Below are 27,745 nucleotides of genomic sequence, written 5' to 3' on the forward strand. Positions count from 1 at the left end.
TTGTTAAATGTTTTGCTGTGTCATTAAGCATTGTTGGTGACCTGGTAAGGGACTACAGATGTAAAATAGCCTGGGGGCTAATTCTGGCATATATGGCTGAAAAGCTATTATGTTTCCTTAATATGTATTGTCCCTTTTAAATAAATAAATAAATAAACATTAAAAAAAATTGACCCATTATAAGGACCACCCTAATGTTAACTGTATTGTCGTAACCTTGTCGGATTGACAAAATGCATGTAAACATAGCCAGTTGATAAGGCATGACAAAACACAGAGATAAAGAATTAAACTTTTATTTAAAAAAAGAGCAAACCTTTATGAACAGTGGTTATTTTGAAGCATTAAAACATACAACAAGTCATTCTCTGACATATTCACAGTTTTAGCACAATATAAATCAATAGTCATCTACATCACTGTAAGTTCAGGTTAAGTGCACGTCTCCATCCACTAAAGCGATTTTTGTAGTAAACCCTTTAACGGTTCTAGGATCATTTGAGTGTCTGGAGGCTTCATGTGAGAACTATCAACAAATAGCGGCATTATTTTCCCAAATGCAGAAAAACTGCACATTCACCATCTTAAGTGAACAGCTAATCAGTTTATTAGTAAAAGAACATATACAATATAAATGGAGTGTTTAGTCGAGACTGTTATTACATATATTCTGGAAAACTGCTTTAAAAAAATGTATCAGATTTGTGGGTGGTTAAAAAGGCAGATTATTTTTAACTTTTCAAAAAATATATAGTCTATATTTACCCAAAAAAAGTAATGTGGCTAATTTTAGAAGCAAAACATTTTGCAACCGTGCATTTCATGACATACCAAAAATCTCATTCTTAATACTGTGAAAAATTGTTCCAATTGCAAAATGTTCAGTATGTCGATGTCATCATGAAACACATCTAACTTCGTATTTAACCAACTAAGCTCATGTTTAAATCTGCTCTCTCATAGGCACAGATCTGTCTGCTGTTCTCTCTTTAACCAACAGGGGGCAAAAACGAAAAAGTCCAGAAGTATTAAAGTAATAAAAATTAGATAATTTCTCCATTATAGTAGCTATTTGGGGTTAACATGTTTAATTGTAAGTGAACTCAATTTTCTTAATACAAAATGAGATCATGAGATGAACATTTGCGTTTTCATCAGCAGTGAAATGTGATGACTAAGTGCCAAATCTGATTAAACCGGGAAACACTTTGACCCTCATTTGGCTTCTACAGGCAGTTTTTCCTAAAACTGACACACAATATTTAAATAAGAATTATTTATGTGCAATTGATTGATTAAACATCATCTCATCTACTGCTGCATGAGGGAAATATGCAGATATATTCCAGCTGAATCCACTACAGTATATGATGATGATGATGACGAGATATATTCAGATACAGAGAGTTCTCCTCTAAATCGTGCGATGTGATTGGTTGATTTGGCAGATTTCAGCCCAGTCCATGTTGAACAGATTTAATGACCCACTCAGCACTGGGATTGAGCTCTAGTAGAGCGGAGATATACGTCTCTTCATCTAAACATCTCTCCTCTAAACAAACACAAAAACACACAACAACACTGCTTTTATCACATTGACACTTTATGTATCACAACAAACATGCACAAGATCAACAAAACAGGACGTAAAGGTAATACAACAGTCTGAATATGAAAACTGTAGCAGAAGTTTGGTTTATTAGCATAACACATGCAATAGATCAAGTGTGAAATACTCTTATGTTAAATGCACGCACTAGAGGTCTTCTCAGGTCCAAAAAAATGGCCCAACCCGACCTGAAATGACCAGAATCACTTTTTACCTGAAACTGATGTGCATAAATCATTCTTTGACCAGAGAAAAAAAAAATGGACAGAGTTTGACCCGACACAGTGGCAATTTTTTTACCCACTGCTCCATTTACTTTGATGTGTTATCTGATGACGACACCAGGGTAACAGCTAAAATGTGCATTCAAAATTGATTGACAGGGGCAAGCTTCCGATCTCTCTGATGAAGCCAATACGGAAGTGACTTAAACTGCAATTCATTGACTGGCCACTAGAGGCTACAAAAAGGAGTCAGTTCCCATAGACCCACATGTTAAAATGCCTAAACATAATATGTTTACAGCCTGGTACAAAAATTGTTTTTGGTCTCTATAGCTAATTTTGCCCTTCATGACAACTGTGAGGGTGGTGAATTTTTTTGTAACTCATCAATTTAAATTATATTAAGCCTTAAAGTTCTGCATAATTAAGGGCGTGGCCACTTGAGTGACAGGTGAGCCGCGGTTTTTCGCGAGTGATGCGTAGTGATGCGCTGCCAAGATGACGACTGCAGGCACCGCCTACTTTAAGCTTCAAAAAAGCTCTTCACAAACCTATAGGTGACGTCACGAACACTACGTCCATATTTTTTTACAGTCCGTGGTCTCAACAAAAATTAACCTACCACCAGCCACACGATGAAGCAAGCGCTCTTGGCAAACGGGGGGATGGAAACAGACTCGATGCACACACGCGAGAACATGATTTTGGGTCTTCTCGGGTCTGTTCGGCAAAAACACATTCATTCAACCTCGAGTTTTCAGATCTAAGTGGACCAGTGAAGACCTCTGGCACGCACACACTCGTGTTATTCGACTATTTCGATGTTTGTGTGATTGACAGATGTGAATAACTATACTGCTGTTGTTGTGGTCATCAGATACTTACTGATGTTTCCTCCTGTCTCAAATAAACACAAATCTTCTCTCTTTACAGACAAAGACCTGAAACACACAACACAAGCCATTATAACACTGACAGAAACTAAAAGATCTCACAGGACCATGTGGCACACATGGTAATTATATAATGCAAGTCAGTTATGTGTGTTAACGCTTATCTTTAATGAAACTTTGTCTATGTGGTGTTACAGCTCTTACACTACAGTCCTTTTATTATCAATGTCATAAAAATATAAAAGCACAGAGACATACCAGTATCTGAACAGTGGTCAAGTCAGTCGAGTGTACATAAAATAGACCAAGAAGAGTTCGTATTTTTACCTTTTCAGGCGAATGTTTAAAATGTCACAACTGTCCCCCAGCTTAAAGTTTTTTTTAAACAGCAATTTTTTATTAACTTGTTTGAATCTATGTGGCGTATCAAGCTTATCATGTGGTCCATCAGCAGTAGTATCTTTCTCATTCAAGACATTGAGCAAACCATAATAAACATAATAAACAATTACATTTGCCACATTCAGCTCTTGTGCATGGATTATGTTCAAAACAACGGTTTTGTAGAGATTTAATGCGTTTGTACCAACTTTGTGGTACATTTGTGGCTATTGTGACACAAACTTAACTACTGCTAAGAATCAACAAAGAGTAGTTTATTTCTGATAACAAGCCAAATAAACAACAAGTAGATTACTGTAGTTCATATTTTATAGCTAAAGCATATACAAAAGACACTGAGCTAACGTTACTGTGTAAAATGTGTACTATACTGTATACAACATTAAGTAGAGATCAGCTGCCAAGCCTCCCTTCACATAGCACTGATCCATTATCGCTGTCTCCCCTTGTCTTTAGGAGACCAAAGCATTTGTTATTTTTGACGAGGTATTTGTTCTAGGGATGCACCGATAGGATTTTTTGGACCGATACCGATTTAAACAGACAACTTCTGGCCGATACCGATATTAAACACTTGTATACAATACTATACAGTTGGTCTATTAGCTAGTTTATTTCTGCATCAAATTATTTTTACTGCACATGGATTGGATCTAATTAACATTCAACTGACCAACATAATAAGAGAGGCACAAATTAAGCTAAAACAAATATAATAAGACAGCATGACAATCTTCAAAGATGTTTTTTGCTATTCAGCATTAATTTTATTAACAACATTAACTCATTTTTTTTTTACATATAATGGATTTCTTTATGCAGTTTATTATTAAACAATCGCTATCTGCCTTTCTCGTGCTATTGCCGATATGCCGAGGGTTTCAAATTCATCAAAAATCGGCCAATAAATATCGGTGGCCGATACATCGGTGCATCACTAATTTGTTCCTTAGTTCATTTTAACTACTAGTCAGACCATTAAACAAACAGAAACAGGAAGTAAAGTTTCGACCGGATGCGTAACCGCCACAACGAACGTGCGTCTATTATGGAAACCGCTAACTGCCCAAATTATGCCGGTCTTGCTGGATTTCATAATAAACATTAACTAGCCAGTGAAAATGGCACGCTCGTGTCACTCGCAATACGACTACCATTAGCTGTAGTGGCTCACCAGAAGTCTAAGGAGGCGTGCACACCAAAACTTTTACGCCCGCGGCCGGCGCATGTTTTCAATTGTTTTCAATGGAAGCTCTGCGTTTTTCAAATAAGCCAGCAGCTAGCGGCTTTCTTCCGCCCTGAAAACTGGCACCCGACGTTTTTTCAGCGCTGAGCGCCGAGAGTTGAAAAATTTTGAAACTTTGTATAAAAAGCTCCGCTCGTCAATATCAGTTCTCACGCCGCCGTCCAATCACAGTGGAGGGGGCGGGACAAGTATTACAGCAACCAACCGTCTCACAGCTGACGTATCAGAGCTACCAAAGCGCTTAGCTGAAGAAAGCTGAAAAACAGCTGGCATTCGGCGCTGTCTAGGCGTTTTCAGCCGCGTTTAAAAGTTTTGGTGTGCACAACCCCTTACACACAAGAGCGCAAAGATGATGACGCCCACATTTACGTCAAAAATAAGGTGGATATGGATTTATATTTCTACAATGGAAAACATGACACCATAATCCCATCTTCAGATATCTGTAGTGTTTTATTAAAGTTGTCGTTGTGTGTTTACCTTTCTTGATGTAGAAATCGTGTGAGAACATCAGAGGCCTTTAGATCATCTGTTAACTGTACGGCCATAGAAACCATTGAGAACTGAGGAGCTTGAATCCGTATGAATCCATCAGTCTGAACACACACACAGAAAACACACTTTAAAGGAACAGTATGTAAGAAATGTATATCAATTCATCATAAAATGGCCCTGATATGTCACTAGACATTAAGAAATACAGTAATTTTCATTTCAAATACTTATATCACTCACAACAGTGGTCTGGCCAGGATATTGTCATTTAAAAAGTGGAGTTGCAGCCCTCAACTGATGTTTATGTTGTCATTTTGTCTATTGGCTACCAGTTGTTTGAATGCAGTACCAGTTTTAGCCACACGTTTTGTGATTGCAGTACCAGTTTTGACCACAATCCTACATACTGTTCCTTTAAAACAGACCTGATGACCTTCTCTGTATGAATTAACATCTGAGATTAAACTGATTGAATTTAAAAGGGGTCATATTATGAGACTTTTTAAAATGTAAAATAAGTCTTTGGTGTACCCAGAGTGCGTATGTGAAGTTTTATGTCAAAATACCACACAGATAATTTATTATAGCATGTGAAAATTCCCACTTTGTAGGCCTGAGCAAAATTGTGCCATTTTTGGGTGTGTCCTTTATAATGCAAATGAAGTGCAAACACTGATCACCATAATGATGGTTTGTTGAAATTGAAACTCAATTGTGCTGTCAATTATCTTTTCTCTCTCTCTCTGAACTAAATTGAAGTGCTGTGGTTGGATAGTGCACATGTAAGGGGCGGTATTAGAAGGACATTAAGAATACACATTGGAAATTCATGAGTCAGCAGGTAAGGATTTACCTGTTTAGCATTCAGTACATGATCATATTTTAAAGTCCCGGTCGATGATCATTTTATCACTTAAAACTCATTTTTGAGCATCATAATAGCATATGTAAAAGTTTTTCCTGTGACAGTCATTCTTCATACTTTAACTCTCTACCCTTGCTTCATTTAGTATACAAGGATCTATGAATATGCAAATTAGCCCACGCCTCTACTCAATCACACCAGTTCCAACCATAGATACAGTGGTGGCCAAAATTATAAGAACACCTGACAGATTTAAAAATATTGACCTTTTTGTATGATTTCATTCGTAATGATGGTTGCTTCGAACACAACAAAATATCAGATGAAGTGAGTCGTACTGTTTTTATCCACTTTTTGCTTTAAAGCAACACTATGTAGTTTTTTTATCTTTAAATAATGTCTCTAAAATTATTTCAGTGATAGAATAACTTTTAACTGGACAAATTGTACTGTTGCTGCAACCTGAGCAGCCTCCTAGCTGCTACAAGCATACTCTGAAAGTGGCGGTGGAGGGTAGAGCACACAGCCCCGCCCCTCCCCCTGCCTGCAGAAGAGTGTCTGATACCAGGCACTGTTGCGCTTTTCAACCACATGGGGGAGCTGTAAGTCACTTTTACATGGAAACTACATAGTGTTGCTTTAATATTTGGTATGTCCACCTTTTGCAGCAATAGGGGATTATCACGCTTCTGGGTTTCGTGGACAGGACGTGTCAAATTTGTGCATGTCCAGCAAATACTTTGTTACTATATTTAAGTAAATTTTCCACGTATTTGTACTTTACTTAAGTAGAATCTATAGTGCATATGTTTGACTTTTACCTCGTTACATTTTGCAACAAATTATCTGTACTACATTTCTACAACACAGGGCTCCAGACTGCCACCAAAATTTGAGAGTGTGCAACTAAATTTTACATCCAGTCGCACATGTGCGACCAGTAATTTGACCTTTTTTGTGATGTGACACTGAATTTGAAACAGCACATTGTACTTTCTGCATCTATCTACCACAACTTTTCGTCAAGGTCCAGTCCAGCGCGATCTAACGTAAATGTGTAGTGACGTAGGGAGGTCACGTGTTACATATATAAAACGCACATTTGCGGACCATTTTAAACAATAAACTGCCACAAAGATATTAATTAGTATCAGTTGACATACAACAACGTAGGAACGGTCCTCTTTCTCAACACATGTAAACACTGGGGCGGAGTTTCGCGTTCGTCCTCTGTGACCTCTTGACGTGATGACGTATTGCGGTGACATAGTGGGGTCAGCTGGCGCATCACGACCAGATCTACACGACGAGAAGTTGTGCTTTAAAAGTGTATATTTGTTATTTTTATTGTCAAAAATGACAATCGTTTCGCTAGATAAGACCCTTATGCCTCGTTTGGGATTGTTTATAGTCCTTTGAAACTCTGTTGAAAAAAACTGTTAAGTGTTGAGTTAAGTATTAAATGTTGGGTTCTATTAAAGTCCATTAAAATTAGAAAAATTCTGCAATGTTTTCTTCAAAAAACATAATTTCTTCTCGACTGAACAAAGAAAGACATCAACATTTTGGATGACATGGTGGTGAGTAAATTATCTGGATTTTTCTTTTAAGAAAATGGACTAATCCTTTAATCTCTTTATGGAATCAGGATGGTTGTCTATATAATGTGTGTAAATTAAATGTAGTTGTTGTGTATTTCCAGCAGGTGTCAGTGTCTTATATTCTCAAACGTCAGGTTGTGTAAGACAAACACATGACTGTAAGAGCGTCTCATTCATTATATTCATCCCTTTACTGTCATTACTGTTAGATGTGACTGTTGTTGAGTACTGTGTTATGATGTTTGCTCTCCATCACCTCAGTGTTTTTCTCCTGTTTGTCAGGTGCCTTCTCACGGTCATGGGTCATCTTCCTCAGTAGTTTTTTAACCGCTCGATCTCTGTTCATCTTCCGTTGGTTCTCAGTGTTATGTCTGCGCACCTGATTCAGAATGAACTTTGGGATCTGAGACGTAAAAAAGATGTATTTGAGTATTTAAGTACCTCACATGTGATATCTGCTGTACAGCATGTACGTTTATAGTAGTCATGGGGTTACGTTAAACAAAATCTCTCTCTCTCTCTCGTACCGTCCACAGCAGGTTCTGGTAGCGTATAAGAAGCCTGACGATGTTGGCGGTGCCGGTTGCCATGGCGAACTCTTCCTGTTCTCTGATCTTACTGCGAAAGCCTTTACACATGAAGATGTTGGGAGCCATTACCACGGCAACATTGTTCAGTGTCATCTTATTCTTGTCTTTGTGGTCAATCACTCTCTGGAAAAACTCCATCAGAGCCTAACAGACACATAAACACTGTCAAGAAAAAAATCTACTTTCAACTGGATATGATATGAAAGGCTATAAGCGGTAGTTCAATTGGGTCACAATGACAAAAGAACTGCAGTCACTCCACACTTCAGGGATTTCATTATATAAAACTATAAAATAAGGAATAAGGTTTTGTATCAGTAGATGTCATTCTAAGTAATTGAATATTGATATCGGCACAAGCATTTTAATCAGATTGCAATGTTTAGGGTGCATGTAACTGTACTGTTGTCGTAACCTTCCAGGGTTTCCCACAGCACTTTGCAGTTCGGGCGGCCCACCAAAACTGGGAAACCCTACCGCCTTAACTAGGTCATCCAAAAAAAAGATTTTGCTGCACAAAAGGCCATGAAGTGCATTTTGGAGAATAGCGCAAACGCGCTTCACACCGCGAGCGGGCACGCGCGCCACATGGTCAAAATGAGATAAAGACGTGGTCCGTCATGTCTGAAGGATAGCAAGTTGTTAAAACGCGTGTCCGTGAGAACTGTAACTGGATTTATGTTTTGAGTTTATTTAAGCCTGTTTTTGTATTCGTCTATAGTTCTTGCAAATTTCAGGGTTTCTGCAGGTTTCACCAAGTTTAATTTAAGACTTTTTAAGACCTTTTTAAGACCATAATGAATAAAATTTAAGACCTATATCACGACAATGAAGTCCAATTTTATAGTCCAGTGTGCATGCATCCATGTGTTTTTTAGAACCTTTTATCTTTCATGACAAAAAACAAGATGTATTTTCTAGGGGTGTGACAAGACACTTGTTCCGCAAGATGAAATGAGATTGGGTTCACGAGAATAAGATTAGACAAGTTTTTCACTTTAAACGTGATACAAAGTTTTAAGAAATCCCCAATGATAAAATATATGAAGAAAAATTGCACTTTAATGAACTAAAATCACATTATTTTAAAATGTTTTAACCAATCTAGGGGTTTCACTAACAGTTATTTTGGTTAACGATGATGAACAAGTAATCTGATATTTTTTGGTAATAAAAAGAGAGCTAAATGGGCCAAAGCATTTACGAAGAACAATAAAAGACAATAAAAATTGGTTCAAATAATGTAAAAAATAAACACATGTTTTATGTAACAACAATGTTAAAATGTGGTTACCCAGATAGAGTTTAGATTAATCCAGGACTAGGTCTTATTTATATTAGGACATTTAAGGAGTTTTTTATATAACTTACAAAATACATTACTGGTGTGCATCTTGAGACAAAACAATTGCAGTGAAATATTTTATGACAAAAATAGAAATAATCAAATTGATGAGACCAGGAGTAAGGGAAATAGAGTGTAGTAGATCCATCCTCCGGAGCAGAGGGGGCGCTAATACACCTATAAGCTAGATGCCAACCACCATTAAAAGAGAAAAAGAAGACGGGATTAGTTGGAACTTGGCAGTGGAGAGCCAAACGTTGATCGGATGTTTGATGGAGCAGAAGCCGCGGTGCTTAAAGCCGCTGATGCAGATGTTTCGCATGCCATGGTGCTCTATAGGGCTAGAAAAAGAACTGAAAGATGCCAGGTGTTTTCAACACGTTTCTGCAGCGGCTTTATGTTTCTTACATTGCATGTGTGACACTAATGCTTTGATGCCCACTGTTCCGAGTTTTAAAACTTTCTTGCAAAATAAACAACGGACCCCGTAGGTACGCTAACTGGTCTTTACCACTGAGCAAAATCAGGGTTAAGTAACCAGTTTTCATTAAATGCCATTCCCCATAGCTAAAACTCACACTTTAGCAAACTCCGTGCAAACTTTTGTTTCAGTAGATTACACCTATTCAGTTTTCCCTGACAAATGACGAACATGTATAAAACAGTTACAATCCTTCTGGCAGTGTTGTTTGGACAACATTTTAAGACCTTTGATATACGTGATTTAAGACATTTTATAAAACGGCCAGTTCTGGTTCTTCATTCTGATTGGTTGAAACGCGTTCTCAGCTGTGATAAAACTCACCGGTAAACCCACGGCTCAAACCGTATTACATAGCTTGTATCACTGCGCCACTGTTGTTGTGTACTGTAGAAAATAACTGTCAAAATGTCGGATTTTGTTGTCAATTTTGATTTATTGGGTGGGCTAATTATATTATATTGTATTAATTATAATCCTCAACAATTGAACAATTAATGGCGATATCCAGATAAGTGTCAATAAATATTGTTGAGTTTTCTTGTTGATTAATGCTTCCGTGAGGAGTAGTTGTACCGTATATTATCCACTGGGTGGCGATCTTACACAACAACATAAACACTGATGCTTTCACTCAACACTTTAAAACTCAAGTGTATTTTTTGATCAGCGATCTGAATCGGATCTCTAACAAAAGTCATTCACAGAAATGGAATTATCCCAACATTTTGCTCAAAATTTGAGAGGATAAAAGAACATTTGAAGGTAGGGTGAAACGTTTTTATTTTGTTGTTTGAAAACAGAGGGTCTGTTCTTTCATTTGATTGTATGTTTATATATCTAAAGAAGAACATTTTTCTGGAAGGCATTAATGTTTAACTAAAGCTGGGTGGCAACTCTTTTAAAAAACGCTGGCAGGGAAAGTGTTAAGCATGCTTCCAAGCATATTTGATCCACACGTCAACAGTTGCACGGTATAAATGTTAATGTATAAATTAATTTATGAAAATAAACACCACAGTCTTAATGAATCATATTTTCATTGTGTCTTTGCTCCGTCTGTTTTGCTTGGGAACCGCTCTGTTGCAGACACACTTGAGTCTGAGGAACTACTTTGTTTGGCGGAAGACTAATATCTGTACTAATATAATTACAACTTATTTGCTGTGTTTTATTATATGAAATCCTGCTATACATAATTTGAAGCAACCGTTTTATAAACGCAATAAGCCCCGCGAAGCAGTGGGTTACCAGTGCATTTTATAACGGCTAAGGGGGTTTTAGGCACTCCGCTTCGCGTCGTGCCTAACAACGCCCCTTAGCCGTTATAAAATGCACTGGTAACCCACTGCTTCTTGGGGCTTATTGCTTTATTAATGCTTATTAAGGCCTTATTTTCATACTACGGAATTTAAGACGTTTTAAGACTTTTTAAGGATCCGCGGACACCCTGAAATTTAAAGTTTGTTAGCTGGTGATTTTGTTGTTTGAGCAAACTGCTAGCTAGGTTTTGCGTGCCTGTTGATTCGATATAATTGTTGAGCGCTCTTGCTCACTTTATTTATGGGCATTATTTACATGCTACAGTTGTTACACTTCTTTAAGATAGTGTAATTATTAATAGTGGGAAATAATAAGTTTTTACCATTTTTACGATACCATCTATCATCGTTCGCCAGACGTTCTACAACATCTGCTTTAGTTTGTATAGTTTCACTTCATCAAGCAGCTATTTCCGTAAGAGGTAAAAACATTTAATTCATTAATAATCTAGTACGTGTTCATTTTCTGTCATAGTTTTTTTTTTCAAAATTAAGTTTTATTTGAGTGTTTTGAATAAAATATATATTTTTTTCATCATGACGTATACGCCCCGCCCCCTTGAGTATCACGCCCCCCGGCCCCGAACCACCCGCCCAACCCTACCACCTTAACTAACAAATTTTCTGCGGGAAACCCTGCCTTCAATTGGAATAAATTCAGTCGGATTGACAAAATGTTGTACATGTAAACATAGCCAGTGTGGGATAAATGTGAATTGTTTCCGAAAGTGAAATGTGAGGTTTTGTGACCTTTAGTGTGTCTCTGTTGGGTTCTGGTAACAGGAGCACCAGTAGATTGAGGGCTTGTAGCTGCTGCTTCTTTGTTGGCAGCTCTGCTCATAAACACAAACATCATAAACACACACACACACACACACATTCATCTTTAGTCTACATAAAAGTATTATAAGAGTCATGATGCAGTATAGATATAGTTCAGTATAGACTCACTCATGCCCAGCTGTGTGACTATGACTAACAGAAATCTGTGTGTGTGTCTGTGGGTTGGTATATGTGGTTTTACGGGAACATAAATAGTGTATAATGACATGTATATTATGCTATAAACATGGTTCAGGAGGAAACAGGAAGTGCTCCCTTAAACTGAACGTCTTAAAAACATACTAAATTAGATTAAAGCATGCCAACAGGTTTTTGTGATGGTTAGGGATGAGGTAAGGGACTAGGGTAGGTAAGGGGAATAGAATATAACAGTTGGTACAGTCTAAAATGCATTGCGTCTATGGAATTGCCCCTGTAAACCACATATGCCAACATGTGTGTGTGTGTGTGTGTGTGTGTGTGTGTGTGTGTGTGTGTGTGTGTGTGTGTGTGTGTGTGTGTGTGTGTGTGTGTGTGTGTGTGCGCGTGCGTGACTAACTGAGAACAGAGATGAATGCACTGAAGTTTTCCACAGTGAGTAGAGGAGATGGCAGCTCTCTGATGAAGAGTTTCAGGAGACTGGCAGCATCGTGCTGTTTAAGACTTTCCCATGGAAATGTCCCATTATAAAAGTTTTGTTCCAGTTCCTGACACACTGCCTAAAACACACAACAGAGAGATTGACTGTCCAATTGCAACTCACAAAGACACTATCCCATCAAAACTCACAAACACAGAGACTCTCTGTATCAGTACAGAGTACACCTGCTCTTCATAATAATACATCTGTCTGCCTCAGGTGATCTGATCTCACAGGTGTCAAAACATTTAGTGATCTCAGTATATTGTATGTAGTCAGAAATGCATGCAACCACGTAATACTGATTGAAAGATCACATCTGTGTAAGATAAAAATGTATAAAGTATATATATATAATGTATATAACAAACTCCTTTCAATCTTTTTGTGTTTCATTCAAATTTAAAGACACATTAGATGTAAACAGGTCTATTTTCAGACAGGTATCCTGATCTTACCTTTACTCTTGTGGCTGATCCAGGTATCCTTAGTACACCCTCTGTGTCTAAACCCTGTTCCTCTATATGTGAGATCAACTTAAACACATAAAAACAAGAAATCACAGTCAGTCTGCTTTTTAAACTGCAAAAAATGTCTTTCTTTTTTTAGTATTTTTGTCTTGTTTTTAGTTAAACATCAAGATGCATTTTCTTGAAGAGCAAGAATTTAAGTCTAGTTTTTAGACAGAAAAACCAAATTTAAGTAAATTGGGGTAAAATGGGGTAAGCAAACTTTTCTTGAATTTTGTGTTTAAGAAAAAAAGTTCAATATTCTTTGCTTAGCAGATTTTTTTTGCTTGTTTTATGCACAAATTCACTTAAATTTAATATTTTTGTCTTAAAGCTAGACTTATTTACTTAGGTCATTTTCTCCTAAATTTTTAGATATTTGTACTTAAAACAAGACAACAATACCAAGTAAGTCATTTCTTGCAGTCTATTCAATTTAAAACAATGCACAGTACATTAACATTAAGACTTGATCCTAGACTGCAAAAAAAATGACTTTCTTACTTAGTCTTTTTGTCTTGTAGTTACTATACCAAGTAAGAAAGTAATTTTTTGCAGTGTATGACACTAACACCGTCAGTCTTATGAGCAAACACAAAGTGAGCACTAGGGCTGCGCGATTAATCAAAAATAACCCAAACACCCACATGATCTCATTTCTGAATTACTACGATTTGTCTGTCTATTAAACCTTCAACAGAAATCATACAGGAACGTCAAAGAGAGCCGTCATCATATAAATGGGAATTTTTTAACAGTAGGTTGCAATGACAATTCTTCATTGGTTCACTTGTTTAAACAATGCTTTTTAAGCACGGATGAAGCTTTCAACGATGCGCAAGCTGTCTGTCCATATCACTGCAAAAATGATTTTCAAGAAAAAAATGTCTTAGTAATTTTGTCTTGTTTTCAGTAAAAATATCTAAAAATACCCAAATGAAGATGCTTTTTCTTGATGATCAAAACAACCCAAGAAAATAAGTCCAGATCCCAGACCAAAAATATAAAACCCAAGTGATTTTTGCATAAAACAAACAAAAAAATCTGCCAATGGGGTAAGCAAATTTTTCTTGAATTTAGTGTTTAAGAAAAATGTTCAAGATTCTTTGCTTACCACACTGGCAGATTTTTTGCTTGTTTTATATACAAAATCACTTAAAGGTGCAGTGTGTAAATTTTAGTAGCATCTAGTGGTGAGGTTGCGAATTGCAACCAACGGCTCAGTCCACTGCTCACCCCTCGCTTTTGAAACGCATAGAGAAGCTACAGTACCCACCACCGGAAAAACATGTTATCGTAGGAGACAACCTAGTAAAAAAGTTTGTCCATTAAGGGCTTCTGTAAAAACATGGCGGCACAAAATGGCGACTTCCACGTAAGGGGACCCTCTGTGTATGTAGTTAAAAACATCTCATTCTAAGGTAATAAAAACATAACGATCATCATAAAAAGGTCTTTATAAACCCCTGATAATATAGTTTTGTATATTATTTTGCATTTCTGTCAAGAGATCCTTCTAAAAATTACACACTGCACCTTTAAATTTGATATTTTTGGTCTAAAAACTAGCCTTTTTTTGGGTCGTTTTGCTCATCAAGAAAAAGCATCTTAATTTAAGAATTTTTAGATATTTTTACTGAAAACAAGTAATTTTTTTCTTGAAAATCATTTTTTGCAGTGTCATACAACTTAAAATAGCTCCATCAGAGGTGTTTCTTTAGGATTGAAATTAAACTTTTCAGCATCAAATCCTTCCAGGACAAAAGCTGATTTCTTCATACAGAAATAAACTCAACAAGTTGACAGGGCTGAAATCTTACATGTTGAAGTATAAGAGGCACTTTAGTTGCTGGGATTCTCCGCTGGTCTTGTTCCAACAGAGTAGACAGAGGAACACCGAACAAACCCGACTCTACAGAGGACAAAACATTACACTGTTACAGCCACAGCCAATCAGGACGCAGTACATCTATTCATCATCACATAATTCAACCAATGAGCTGCTCACAGAAAAAAGTGTAATAAAGAAAAGAGGAAGTGAGATTTGCCTTCTTAACTGCTTACATGAAAAAAAGAGGATGTTTTGTTTTGCTATGGACACGATCTGCATTCAGTGTGAAGTAGTGTAATGTTACAGACCTCTGACTCTGATCTTCAGTGCTTTATGAGTTTTCAGCTCTATTCCACAGGTGTCAAACAGAGCGCTCATCTCAATGACCACAAGCCTACGAACTTTCTTCATGTCCTCAGCCGACAGATCTCCAGCTCTCGTCTGGCCCGTCTTATCCTGAGACACTTTAAAATCCTGACACACACACACACACACGTGACAGAGAGGCTTAATATTATGTAAAAAATAACAATGCCATCATACTACTGATGCTGTGTCGGGCTGTTGTTGTAGTTAATGGTGGTTTTTAGGGTCAGTGGATGGATTTGTTCAAAACTGTTACGGTTACAGACAGTAAGAGAAAACAAGAGCGAGACAATTCCCCATACTCACCAGCAGATGTCACTATAATAAAAAATTATAATAATCTAAAGAGTGATGCCTATATAAAAATTTATATTTTATTATAGACTGATCAAAGGTCTCCTTTGTCATAGTCATTAACATCCCTTCATTCTCAACCAATCAGAGTGAGTGGTGTTGAAACTTTGAACCGGTTTATGTAACTTGCTGGGTTGACTCAGTTGATGAGTTAATACTCACGGGTAACTTGTCGTCAGCTTCATGCTGGGGCTGAGCGACCTTCAATCCTTCTTTGTAGATAAGTGCTTGTTCAGAGAACGACACCTCCAGGTTAATGTCCGTTTCGGTCTCAGCTCCGGCCCCCTGAGCGTCAGGCCCTGCCCCATTTTCTAGTAAAACATCATATAAACATGATGTCACTGTGTGTTTATAAGGTTAAAATGACTGTGACTAAAGACACATTACTGTGAATCTAAATTAAACCAGCAGTCTAAGATGTTATGATCCTGCAGACAGATGTAACTCCTCCTACTGTTACTACAAACCCATAATGCACCTGTCTATAAACTATTTAATCTTGGATGCAGCAATGTTTTACACTTGAGAGGCATGGCACTAGTTTACCCCTGGATCATGAAGTCCTCCTGTGATGTGATACAATAAAATGCCAAAATGTTATAAAGTTGTTTAGTAACACATCATCAATCAATAGAAAACAATGTCGTCTCATGACCTTCATGACAAAGAAAAGTTTCAAATGTGTTGCAAATTCCAAAACTGCTGAAACTGCACAACAAAGAGAGGATTCATGTGGTGACAATTCCACAGAAGAAATTACAACAAGTTACGAGCTTATCATTACTGTGGACACAATGCTATTGTTTGTTTATCATTACCATGTCAGTTTCCATTAAGTATTTCATTAATTCATTTTTAAAAGAAACTATAAAAGTGTTATTTGTCTGACTTTGTTAAAAATCTTTGCAAAATGTTCTGGTTTGACTTTTAAAGTCATATAAAAAAGTTGAAATTATGAGATAAAATATCAAATTATGAGATATAAAGTCGAAATTATAAATATTAAAGTCTTAATTATGTCACAAAAAGTCAAATTAGGACTTCAAAAGTCAAATTATAAGATATAAAGTTGAAATTATGACTATTAAAGTCCTAATTATGAGATATAAAGTCAAAATTATGACCTTTAGGGGCGGTTTCCTGGACAGGGATTATCTTAAACCAGGACTATGCTTTAGTTTAATTAGGAAATATAACTAGCCTTAACAAACATTCATTACCAAAAACATTACTTGTGTGCATTTTGAGGCAAAACAAAGAGCCCCGATGTATTCTAAGACATGTAAGCTGTTTTCAGTTTGGACAGCTCCCAAATATTTTTTGTCTGAAGGGGGTCGCACACCGGACACGCAGCTCAGCGCCGCACCACGTCGAGTGGTTTCTAGGAAAACTCAGAGGTGTCGTAAACCGGTGCACTTTAAATAGTGTGAGCTTAGTCAGATAGCGTCTACTTAAAAATGCAAAATATACATTAGCAGCCAATGTTAATCTTTAATGATTTGGGACAAATATGATGTTATTTAATGTTAAACTATGTGAGTGGCGAGACAGGGATTTGAGCAACTGCCTGAGTCAAACGTGGGCGCCGCGGACAGGCTCCACCTGTCGGCGCTGGTGTGCGTATACTCATAGAAAACAATGTTTGATTTTTTTAGAACGGCACGAAAGTGTGCGACCCCCCAAGACTAGTCTAATCCCTGTCTGGGAAACCGCCCCTTAAAGTCTTAATTATGAGATAAAAAGTCAAATTATGACTTTGAAAGTCAAATTGTAAGATATAAAGTCGGAATTATGACTCTGTCCGGGAAACCACCCCTTAAAGTTTGACTATTTATCATCATTTTGACCTTATCTCAAAATGTTTACTTTTAAAGTCATAATTTTGACATTATATCTGATAATTTGACTTTTTATCTCCGAATAAAGACATAATTTCTCATTTTTTATCTCGTAGTTATGATTTACAAAAGCATGATTTTTTTCTTATGTGGTGGGAATGGGCTTTCATACATTTTAGAATCAGTGAATGCTGAAAAGACTGAGATGCATAACCTATACAACAAAATCTGATCCCATCCACAACCAATCCATGTTATTAACCTCACGAATATACAAATCTTCAGTGTGAAAGCTAAAAAGCTGTATAGCCAGGATAACTCACTACTCCAGAGTAAAGTATGAAGATACCCTATTTGATGTGATTGTAGTGTCAGTAAGTCAATATTTCAGTAATGAAACAGAAGAGACAGCGATATTCTTTATCTCATGACACATACCCAGTTTTTGGACTTCCTGTTTATCACTCACACTTCTCTCTGTAGACGTCACATCATCCTTCATTCACAGATAAACAAAGAAAGATGAACTGTTAGTGTGTGTGTATATCATAAAACATCATAAAACCATTCACACGTGTGTAAAACATGTGCACACTCAGCAGCGTCATTTCAAAGTCACTGCTATATAACTACAATATGTGTAGTTGCTTTTTCATCTTAATCTGAAAATAACACATTTTAAAGAAATATTTATGATTTTGCAAGATTTTTTTCAGCAGTTATGAACTAAGAAATCTGTGACATTGAGCTTTTCGTTCGTTCTTTAAAGTTCACATCTATTCTGAGCTCTTTTGGCTGATTTTCTTCAACATTCAGTAATTTCTATTTTTTATTAAATTGCAGTTTTCTAATGAAAGAAATGAATATGTAAGGCACAATTATATTTTGTCTAGAAAATTTATTTTGAATATTTAAAGCCAGTTTCCAAACTTTTTATTTTTCTTTTGTTATAAGTTATTCTTCGGGGTGGTAGAAGTGACCGATGCAGGGAATCATAACCGATTGTATTATGGGCTTACAGAGGTAATCCAATAGTAATGTTTCAGTACTTACTAAAGAGGACAGTGGTTTAAAGATATCTCGAACATCCGGGACGATGTAGGTCTTGTTTCGTTTGCGTAGTGTCTGTTTAAGAGTTTCCACTCGCCGCTCGACGGCAGCCGCTTGCGTTCGGGTCAGCGTGGACAACAGAACCATACTATCTTCACCATCAGACGCAGACTCATCAAACAGTGTCGCTAGCCCCGCCTCCGTCAGCCACGCCTCTTCCTGCTCACCTTCTGTAAAACATAAGGAGAATAAACTAGGAAAGTGTTCACATTGACTTTTGGGTTACTTCCTATGACCCATACATCAAGAAATTGTTCACTTTCTATTGCTTTAATTTCCCTTTAATTAATTTAATTAATAAGCTTCTTAATCCAATAACATGACACATATGGCAAGCCATTTTGACTTTATTCATTCTTGATATCAACAAGATACTAGTTTCACTAGTTAAAATTTTAATTCTTGATATCAGAAAATGGATTTCTATTAGTAACATTTGCTATTTTTGATATCAATAATTGAATTTCCACTAGTTAAAACAGCTTTCCATAGACACATCTACAGAGATCCTTTAGAAAGGAAGACGTTAAATTCAGATCTTAAGGCAATAAAAACATCTTCTGTTTCCAGGAAACTTTTTACTTGCTTACAGAAGTTAAGGAAGTCACAACCGCTTGTGTCTTTAGGGCCAAACAATGCTTGCTGATGTTATGAATGATCTGTCTGATGTTGTTATTGAATATTCTTCCTGTACTTTAAGTCTATTGTTCTTACATATGAAGGAATCCAAAGCTAGGTGTAAGGAGCACAGATTTTCTGCTTAGGATCTGGACATGGCTTTCTAGTTCTTAAAGTTTTACAGACAAAGAAAGTGCACACAAAAGTGTCACATTATAAAGTCACTTTGCTTCAGTGTTCACACTTAAAACATTTTAGAGCTTAAAGGGCCAATATTGTGCCCATTTTAAAGATATAATATAAGTCTCAGGTGTGCCTAGAATGTGTTTGTGAAGTTTCAGCTCAAAATTCCCCCACAGATGTGTCAGAGGCACTGATGGTGTAGTGGGCAGTACGTACTATCAAAGAAAGGCAAAAATAGCTTAAAAAAAACATTATTTATTATAGCATGCCCAAAATGCCCATATTTGGGCGGGAGCAAAATGTGCGTGCCTTTAAATGCAAATTAGCTACTGATTTTGGTTAAAAATCGATCTGATTCATATGAATACAATCTGAGATAATAGTTTACAAACACATTTAGAAAAGCTTTTGTTTAAAATTAACCAGTCAGTCAGTGGGCGTGGGTGGGGATTTGTTAAGTGTGACATCACTAAAAACAGCATGTCTAATGAGACTGCTCGGATTCAATGGGGATTAAAAAAGGGGTGTGGGTGGATTTTTTACTGTATGTTGTTTGTGATCACACAATGCCAACACACATTTATGTCCAAACATCTCATAAAAGTGGGTTTTGCATAATGTGTCCTTCAAGTTTAGGTGCAGTTAACATATCATACATATCAGCTTCCAATTGATCACAGACACACATAAGAAGTGAATGATATTTTAAGTAATTACTTTTGTTATATTTTATTATTGTTACAAATAAACATGTCATATTGTTTCAGCTCAGTTTGAAAAAAACTACATTGTCATTTGTGGTTTAGTGATCATGACAAAGCATGACGATTTCTATTCAATGTCTTGTGCAGTGTTGAAAGACATCTGTGATATGTTGCTTTCAGAACTGTATCCGTAACAATGGCTTTTAACACTTTAACTTTTTATCTCTCTCTATTAACATAAAAATAACCATGAAAGAAACCTTTGGAGATTCATCTTCATTTATGTGACTAATATTGTTTCTGAACTGTACCTTTGAATTCACAGCCTTTTTACAAAATGTATTGTTCATCAAAAAGTCCTGTCAAGTATTAAATTAAATTTAAAAAGCAAATATTACAACCATAATTCTGGACCAGCTCACAGGTCAGTCAAATAGTTTATAGTATTGTAGGACAGTAAGCTCATATACTCATGTATACTGATACTGCCAAGGGTTGGACAGTTAGTATTTGATATCAGGTTACCTTTTGTGCTAAAAATACACATTAAACCAATGCTAAAGTTCAGCTAAATGTTTATTGTTCCTCTGATATTAAAAGTACACACCAGGTAAACTTGAAATGCACCAGAATTTCTCTGTCCTTTAATAATGATTATTTTAATGGCTTTGAAATATATATTATTATAATAATATAATAAAAGTGTGTGTTTGCATAATATATTTTTGTGTGTGTATTGTGTGCAATTATTATGTATATATAAATACACACATACATGTATAAATTAGAGAAATATATTATATAAAATATAGTAAATGTTTCTTAAATACATACATGCATTTGTATGTGTATCTAATATACAAAGATATTTATTTAGTATGCGATTAATTTACTACATTACTATGATGCAGGGTTAGAACAGGCCAGGATCTCCATCCCCCTATGCACCTGATCGTCAATTTAAATTGCTATTAAGGTGTTATTAAGGGGTGATGTGTTAAACGAGGTGTGTTCTTACCATCAGCCACCTTCAGCTGAACCTCCTCGTGATGCTCAGCATCTCCACTGTGCTGAATGATCTCCAGCTCTTTGTAGTAGTCCACCATCACCTTCTCATCCAGAGACTCTTGAGAGTTGCAGCGCTGGTACGGGCTCTTCCCTGAGCTCGAACCCAAAGACGCAGCATGGGCTTTGGACCTCTGGACATTGTACTGACCGGTTTTACGACTATGTGAATAGAGAGAAAGACAAACAGATGAATAAGAGAAAACACAAGAAGCCTTTAATTCACATCCAAGCAGTCCAGCATCAACACTCCGAAGCACCAATCACAGCAGAGCTCCGGTCCACCAGCGGTCACATGAACAACACATTGTTTCACATTAGAAATTTTACGTTACAAATTTGCTCTCTCAGCAGTTTAAAGGAATATTCCATTTTCTTTAAAGAAAAATCCAGATAATTTACTCACCACCATGTCATCCAAAACGATTGTCATTTTTGACAAGAAAAATAAAAAATATGCACTTTTAAACCACAACTTCTCGTCTAGATCCGGTCGTGATGCACCAGTGTGACCCCACGCAATACGTCATGAGGTCAAGAGGTCACAGAGGACGAACGCGAAACTCCGCCCCAGTGTTTACAAGTGTTGAGAAAGAGGACCATTCCGACGTTGTTGTATGTCAACTGATACTAATTAATGTCTTTGTGTCAGTTTATTGTTTACAATGGTCCGCAAATGTGCGTTTTATATATGTAACACGTGACCTCCCTACGTCACTACGCAATTATGTGAGGTCGCGCTGGACCGGACCTAGACGAAAAGTTGTGGTTTAAAAGAGCATATTTTTTATTTTTCTTGTCAAAAATGACAATCGCTTCGCCAGACAAGACCCCCACGCCTCGTTCGGGACCGTCTACAGACCCTTGAAACTCCGTTGAAAAAAACGGCCAAACGCTGAGTCAAGTATCAAATGTTGGGCTCCACCAAAGTCCATCAAAATGAGAAAAATCCTGCAATGCTCTCCTCAAAAAACACAAACCCTTCTCGAATGGACAAAGAAAGACACCAACATTCTGGATGACATGGTGGTGAGTAAATTATCTGGATTTTTCTTTTAAGAAAATTGAATATTCCTTTAATGATGGAAATCTTCATAAGTGTCTATGAAAAGACTTTAACTTCGGCTATGAATCAGTCAATGCAATAATTTCATAAAACCTCAATACAAACATCCTCTAATATCTGACTGATACATTTTCAATTATACAAAATGATACTATTCATTTTTTGGAAGGGTGATATTATATTGTTAACTGATACTATTATTGCTATTATAGTGTTTTTTTTAATAATGTTTGTTTTTATTTAGAGGTACATTCAAACTAGTGGTCGACTGATATGAGATTTTTAATGGCAGATGCAGATACCGTACCGATATCAATGTGGCCAATTGGCCAATATAACGTAAATGTAATTACAGTAAATGGGAGACAATCAAAAAATTTGTGAAAATAAATAAACGTTTGTTATGCATATTATTTACAAATATATCGGTTTAAGTACTTGAGACATATTAACAAGAGATATGCACTGTGGATCTGACACCTCACCATACTGTTTGAGTAAAACATTTCTGCATGCCACTGTTCTCTGTAACACAACCCATAGTCATGTGAAGTGAATAATGACTGGTCAACTGTCAGACATTGGCTTTCATAGGAACACACATTTAAGGACAGAAACAGTTATTAGCCACTTAAAAAAGATAAAAAATTAATTCCACATATCGGCCAAAATATCAACCACTGCAATATATCAGTCCGTCATTAATTCAAACACAGATCTCATCTGGAGACTCATTTACTTCTGATGTATGACACTCAGCAGGTCTGAACCACTCTCTGTGAGTCAATTAGAAAATAAAAATGCTGTTGTCAGGATTGCAGAACATCAGATATCTCTTTCAGGCAATGATGGTCACAGCACTCTTTACTGTTATTGGATATATGAGCTATAGGATGGGTCATAGCAGATCCAGATGAGAAACTGCTGGGGCAGCTGATCTTATTTCAGTAGCTGGGTTTCATCACACAGATTTTATGTGCATTTGAAGTATCCTATAAGAAACAAGTGATGGAAACACCAAATTTCGAATAAAAAATCCCTTAATTCAAAAAAGTTTTTACACTCGCTTGAGGTGGTTTTAATGCGAGTAAATGTGAATATTGTGGGATGGAAACGCACTTGCTGAATAAATTCTGATGTAGCGAACATTAAACCCACGGGACTGACCATCTAGCTATATTAGTTGACGTTGTCTTTACCATATATGGGGCCTGATGTCATCGTAATATCCTTGCTGCTAGTCTGTGCTGCTAGTTCTTCTTCTGTGCACAACATTCAGTAGGCAATTACAAGCTGCACTGCTAGTAAATTTATAACTTGTCAATCTTAACTAAATGCAGTCCTGTATCCATTTTTAAAGTGTGCCTTGTTTTATTTACTGTTGGTTACTAGGTTACCAATACCACCATAATTTGCTCGAACAACTTGATAAAAACGTACCTAATAAAAAAAACTATTTGCTTCATGTTTTGATAGACACCCAGCTAGTGTAAATTGGTGACCCATCAGACAAAACCTTTTTCAATCCTTTACTGTATGGCCGAAGACCAAACTATTTTTTTACTTTTCATTTTCCTAATTATTTTTCCTAATTATAATTATTGTTTACTATATTTATTTCACATTATTTAACAATGACATTTTTTTAACATTCCAGCAGTCATTATAGGGCCTTTTACACCAGGTCACTTCTAAGATGTTAAAACTGTTCCAATTACATTCGTCCACATAAATGAGTCTTGGCTAAACGGATATTAATTCGATCTTCTATTCCCGCAAAACATTCAAATAACCTATTCATTAGTCTGCCTTTAGAAACTTACAACAATGCTTATATAGCACTGTATGTTGAACAGCGGACGTACGCCTGAGTGAGTCTCGCGAAATTAGACTTATGAGGTATTAGACTTACTGCATTAAACATTTTGATAAAAAAAGCAAATGCAAAGTAAGAGTATCAAAATAAGAAGCATACAGTTACAAACATCTCTTCATGTACTATTTTGCACATGATTTCAAATGACATCATACAAACCCCCCCCAAAAAAATTCACATTTAAGGGAAAAATTTGTATTACCGCAACATGTCCATGACTGGATTTTGTTTTTTTTTGACATGAAAATATTTATAATTAAAAAAATCTAAAAAATAAAAGCTTCAGTGCATGTTATGCTATAAACATTTACAGTAAAGAAACATGTGGTATTTGGTGATCATTAGTAAATGTAGAGACAATAATAAGCAATATAAATGTGTCCAAGAAAATTTTCAATCATTTTTTAAGCCCTCAATGAACTAACATTTTCAAAAAAAAAATTGTTGGAAGGGACATAATTGACTGTGACACTCAAGATGGCTACCAGGTAAGCAGTTCTTATTTTTTCTTTCCAGATAAAAGTTGAATTTTGTTTGTCATAGTACCTAGACAACTTTTTAGTTCTCATTACCGAAACATGAGTTTGTAAATGCATGTATTTAATGTAATATCATGTTGCGGTAATGATAATTTTTTGTAATGATAATCGAAAAAAATGTAAATAATTCTATAGGAAATATGTTTTAAATCCTCTAAAAATAATGATTATAGTAAGTTCAGACCTTAATCTTATATGTGCAAATAAAAATTGGCTTCAATGGCTTTTTAAAAACACCTCTCAAAGAGAGAGAGACGGCAACAAGATTAACAGAAGATGACAGAGGAAAAAGTGCTCAACAAAGCTGGCCAAAGCCGAATTTAATTTTTTTATTTCTGGTTAAATATAAGCGTGTTTGTCATTGTACAACTTTACTGGTTCCAGGAAGTTTTTATTACATACTGCTGACGCTCTTCGTCGTTCCTTTCTCATCTATGAGATGAGATAAAGAGCTAAAGTCTCGTTCTCCATGCATTCAGCAAATAAATACCCAGGATGGTCGCCGCCGTGTCTTTCTCATACGCTGCATGGTGTTCAGGATGTCTTGATTTTAAATGATAAATTAAACTTGTAGTGCTAAATGTTTTCGCATCTTTCTCTGACACTTTAAAATGCTTTTGTCAACATGTTTGCTGCATTTTCCTGCCAAAGACCTCACCAAAAATGAAGTTTTTGCACGCACTTAGAGGGTTTTGCAGCTAAAGGCAGTCAAATTTGTTAATTAACTATCTAACACTGGAATACAGTACTGTAGTATAATATACCGTAGTATATGTGTACTGTACTATAATATACACAAAGAGTATTTGCCGATGTATTGTTATCAGACTTTTTTTACTCCCTAATAAACATATCAGTTGAGCTCTAATCCTGACTGTATGTCATTCCTAACAGATCAGCCACAAACATAACAAGTCATTTACATATAATCGTCTTAAAGATACAATAGCCTGTTTAGTACTAAAGCTTAGAGAGAGGAATGAAAACCTTCACTAACATTATAGGTGAGACTGCAGGAATATTGAAATGCTATAATAGTGCAGCATATGACGCCACTAATACTGTATATGAATATCAAACATTTACTCTTCCACAAGGTTTAACTTTGCAAACAGTCGGTAAAAGATGCTAGCAGGGTCGATAGTAAACAGAGAGATCATAAATAAATCTCTAAATATAAGCAACTGAAACAAAACTGAAAGAGGGAGAAATATGTTTTACTGGTTGACAATCTCTCCTCTGTCACAATGCTGACGACGTCTGTCATGGTTTAGTTATTAACCAAGCTGTGTAAGTCATATGCTAAAGGGCATAAAGCCCTCACAGCTTTACAAACCACAGAAACATCTGATCTCAGAGAAACACAGACAAAAGAGTACAGCGCCAGTCATTTTACACACACACTACTGTAAATAAAGCAAACACAAAGAGGTTTCTTTGATGAGTACAGCAGTTAATAATGTCACATACAAACAGGTACAGGACTAAAGTTAAAGCTATACAGTAAGATTGAAGTGAGTCTAGTCAAGAGATCTAAACAAGTACTTCAGTTACCAGAAGTGAATCCATGGAATGTGACTGCTAATGCCAGAGACACACTTTTAAAACTACATGAAACCTTAGCAGGCGGTTACCCAGACAGGGTTTATACTGTATCCTACACTCTAAAACTGGTTCTTGGCTCGTAATCATAGAGGAACCATTTTAACTGCCATATAGCACAGATGAAGTACCTGTGTAGCACCGGTGTAGAACCATATTGTGCTATGTAGAACCATATGTGGTGCTATACAGTATGACCCCCATATGGTTCTTCATAGGTGCTATATAGCACTAAAAATTGTACCGCTATGATTTAGCACCATTTGTTTTTAGAGTGTAGCCCCAGACTAAATGCATGTTTGAGCTGCCTTCATTTAAAAACACCTTGCCCTGGCATATCTTAACATATGGGTGATTCTCACGAAACCATTGAAACACCACGGCACTAATGATTTTAGCTTTAAAATGTGTAATATAGTAACATTAAAAAGCATCAGAATTAACACAATACTGTGTTCTACCTTGCACAATGTGTGAAATTTTATCTCATTTTCTGCTGAAATTCTCATTACCGCAATGTGTGTTATGTTGTAATTTAATCAAATTAACACAAAAATATTAAGAAAAAAAATAAATGGATGTTTTGCTAGACTACTTTAGATGATAGAAAAAATATTTACTGAATATTCATGTATAATAATAATGAAGAAAAATTAGGAAAATGATGTGTCCATGCCTGATGTTCTCATCCTCCGCAACACTTTTTGAGAACAGTTTAAGCACACATACAGAATTTTAATAAAGTTTGATTTTGAGTGACCAAGCACATGGACCAGTTACTTCAAGATGGCTACCAGGTAAGATCATTTTTTTTACAGTTAAATTTGAAATATTGTCTTGTCAGAATGCTTACACAACATTTTGATTATCATTACCGCAACAGATGCTTATTAAATGTTAATTTAATTATTAGAAGCATAATACTTTGATTTTAAATGCATGTGCAGAATCTCCAAATTATGTTCTTTCAGGTTTGTCATGTCATTTTGAAAATATGTCAGTGTTGATGTTTTCTGACTGTTGCGGTAATGAGATTTTTTAGGACTAATTTTTTTAATTATGTTACAAAAAGTGTTAAATGATAAGTAAAAGTTTTTAAATTAATGTTCCCATTTACTCCAGACTTTGTTTTTCAATGTCTGTTGGGAAAAAAAGTTAATTTAAGTAATTTTTACATTTTCATGCTTGACATTTTTAAAACCAAGTTTTCGTGAGAATCACCCATATATCAGTGTCATTGTTTTGTCTCAGGATGGACAGCAGTATTGTTTTTTGTAAGGTTTGTTTTTAAAAACGCCCTAAATGTTCTACCTAACCTATCCAGGACACCATGCCAATAAGACTAAATTTAACACACTTGTGGGGCGGTTTCCCAGACTGGGCTTATCCTAGTCTCAGACTAAAATGCATGTTTGAGCTGCTTGCCTTAATTAAAAACATCTTGCCCTGACATATAAACGAATATTTGTTTATTTAAATGATTATATAAACTTTTTTTATATAAATGAGCGAAGGCTAAGTCTAATCCTTGGTGTTTCAAGTCGGTCGT

The 27,745-nt window shown here is 36.1% G+C and overlaps 1 protein-coding gene across 4 annotated transcripts in view; it reads right to left on the minus strand.

The window, feature by feature from the left end:
* Positions 1-280: 280 nt before the first annotated feature.
* arhgap18 (Rho GTPase activating protein 18) overlaps positions 281-27,745 on the minus strand; it is a 42,479-nt gene continuing 15,014 nt past the window's right edge. For all 4 annotated transcript variants that reach the window (XM_073855784.1, XM_073855785.1, XM_073855787.1 and 1 more), the window contains 14 exons: positions 21,067-21,275; positions 18,487-18,713; positions 17,872-17,929; positions 15,758-15,906; positions 15,184-15,349; positions 14,865-14,956; positions 12,994-13,071; positions 12,455-12,614; positions 11,824-11,906; positions 7,863-8,069; positions 7,592-7,738; positions 4,855-4,970; positions 2,719-2,774; positions 281-1,552 (listed from right to left, as the gene is read on the minus strand). In XM_073855784.1, coding sequence (XP_073711885.1) covers positions 1,452-1,552; positions 2,719-2,774; positions 4,855-4,970; positions 7,592-7,738; positions 7,863-8,069; positions 11,824-11,906; positions 12,455-12,614; positions 12,994-13,071; positions 14,865-14,956; positions 15,184-15,349; positions 15,758-15,906; positions 17,872-17,929; positions 18,487-18,713; positions 21,067-21,275 — 1,849 coding nt within the window. In that variant the 3' untranslated portion in view covers positions 281-1,451. The remainder of the gene's footprint in view (positions 1,553-2,718; positions 2,775-4,854; positions 4,971-7,591; positions 7,739-7,862; positions 8,070-11,823; positions 11,907-12,454; positions 12,615-12,993; positions 13,072-14,864; positions 14,957-15,183; positions 15,350-15,757; positions 15,907-17,871; positions 17,930-18,486; positions 18,714-21,066; positions 21,276-27,745) is intronic.

This window comes from Misgurnus anguillicaudatus, chromosome 18, assembly GCF_027580225.2.
Source record: "Misgurnus anguillicaudatus chromosome 18, ASM2758022v2, whole genome shotgun sequence".
NCBI classification, from domain to species: domain Eukaryota; kingdom Metazoa; phylum Chordata; class Actinopteri; order Cypriniformes; family Cobitidae; genus Misgurnus; species Misgurnus anguillicaudatus.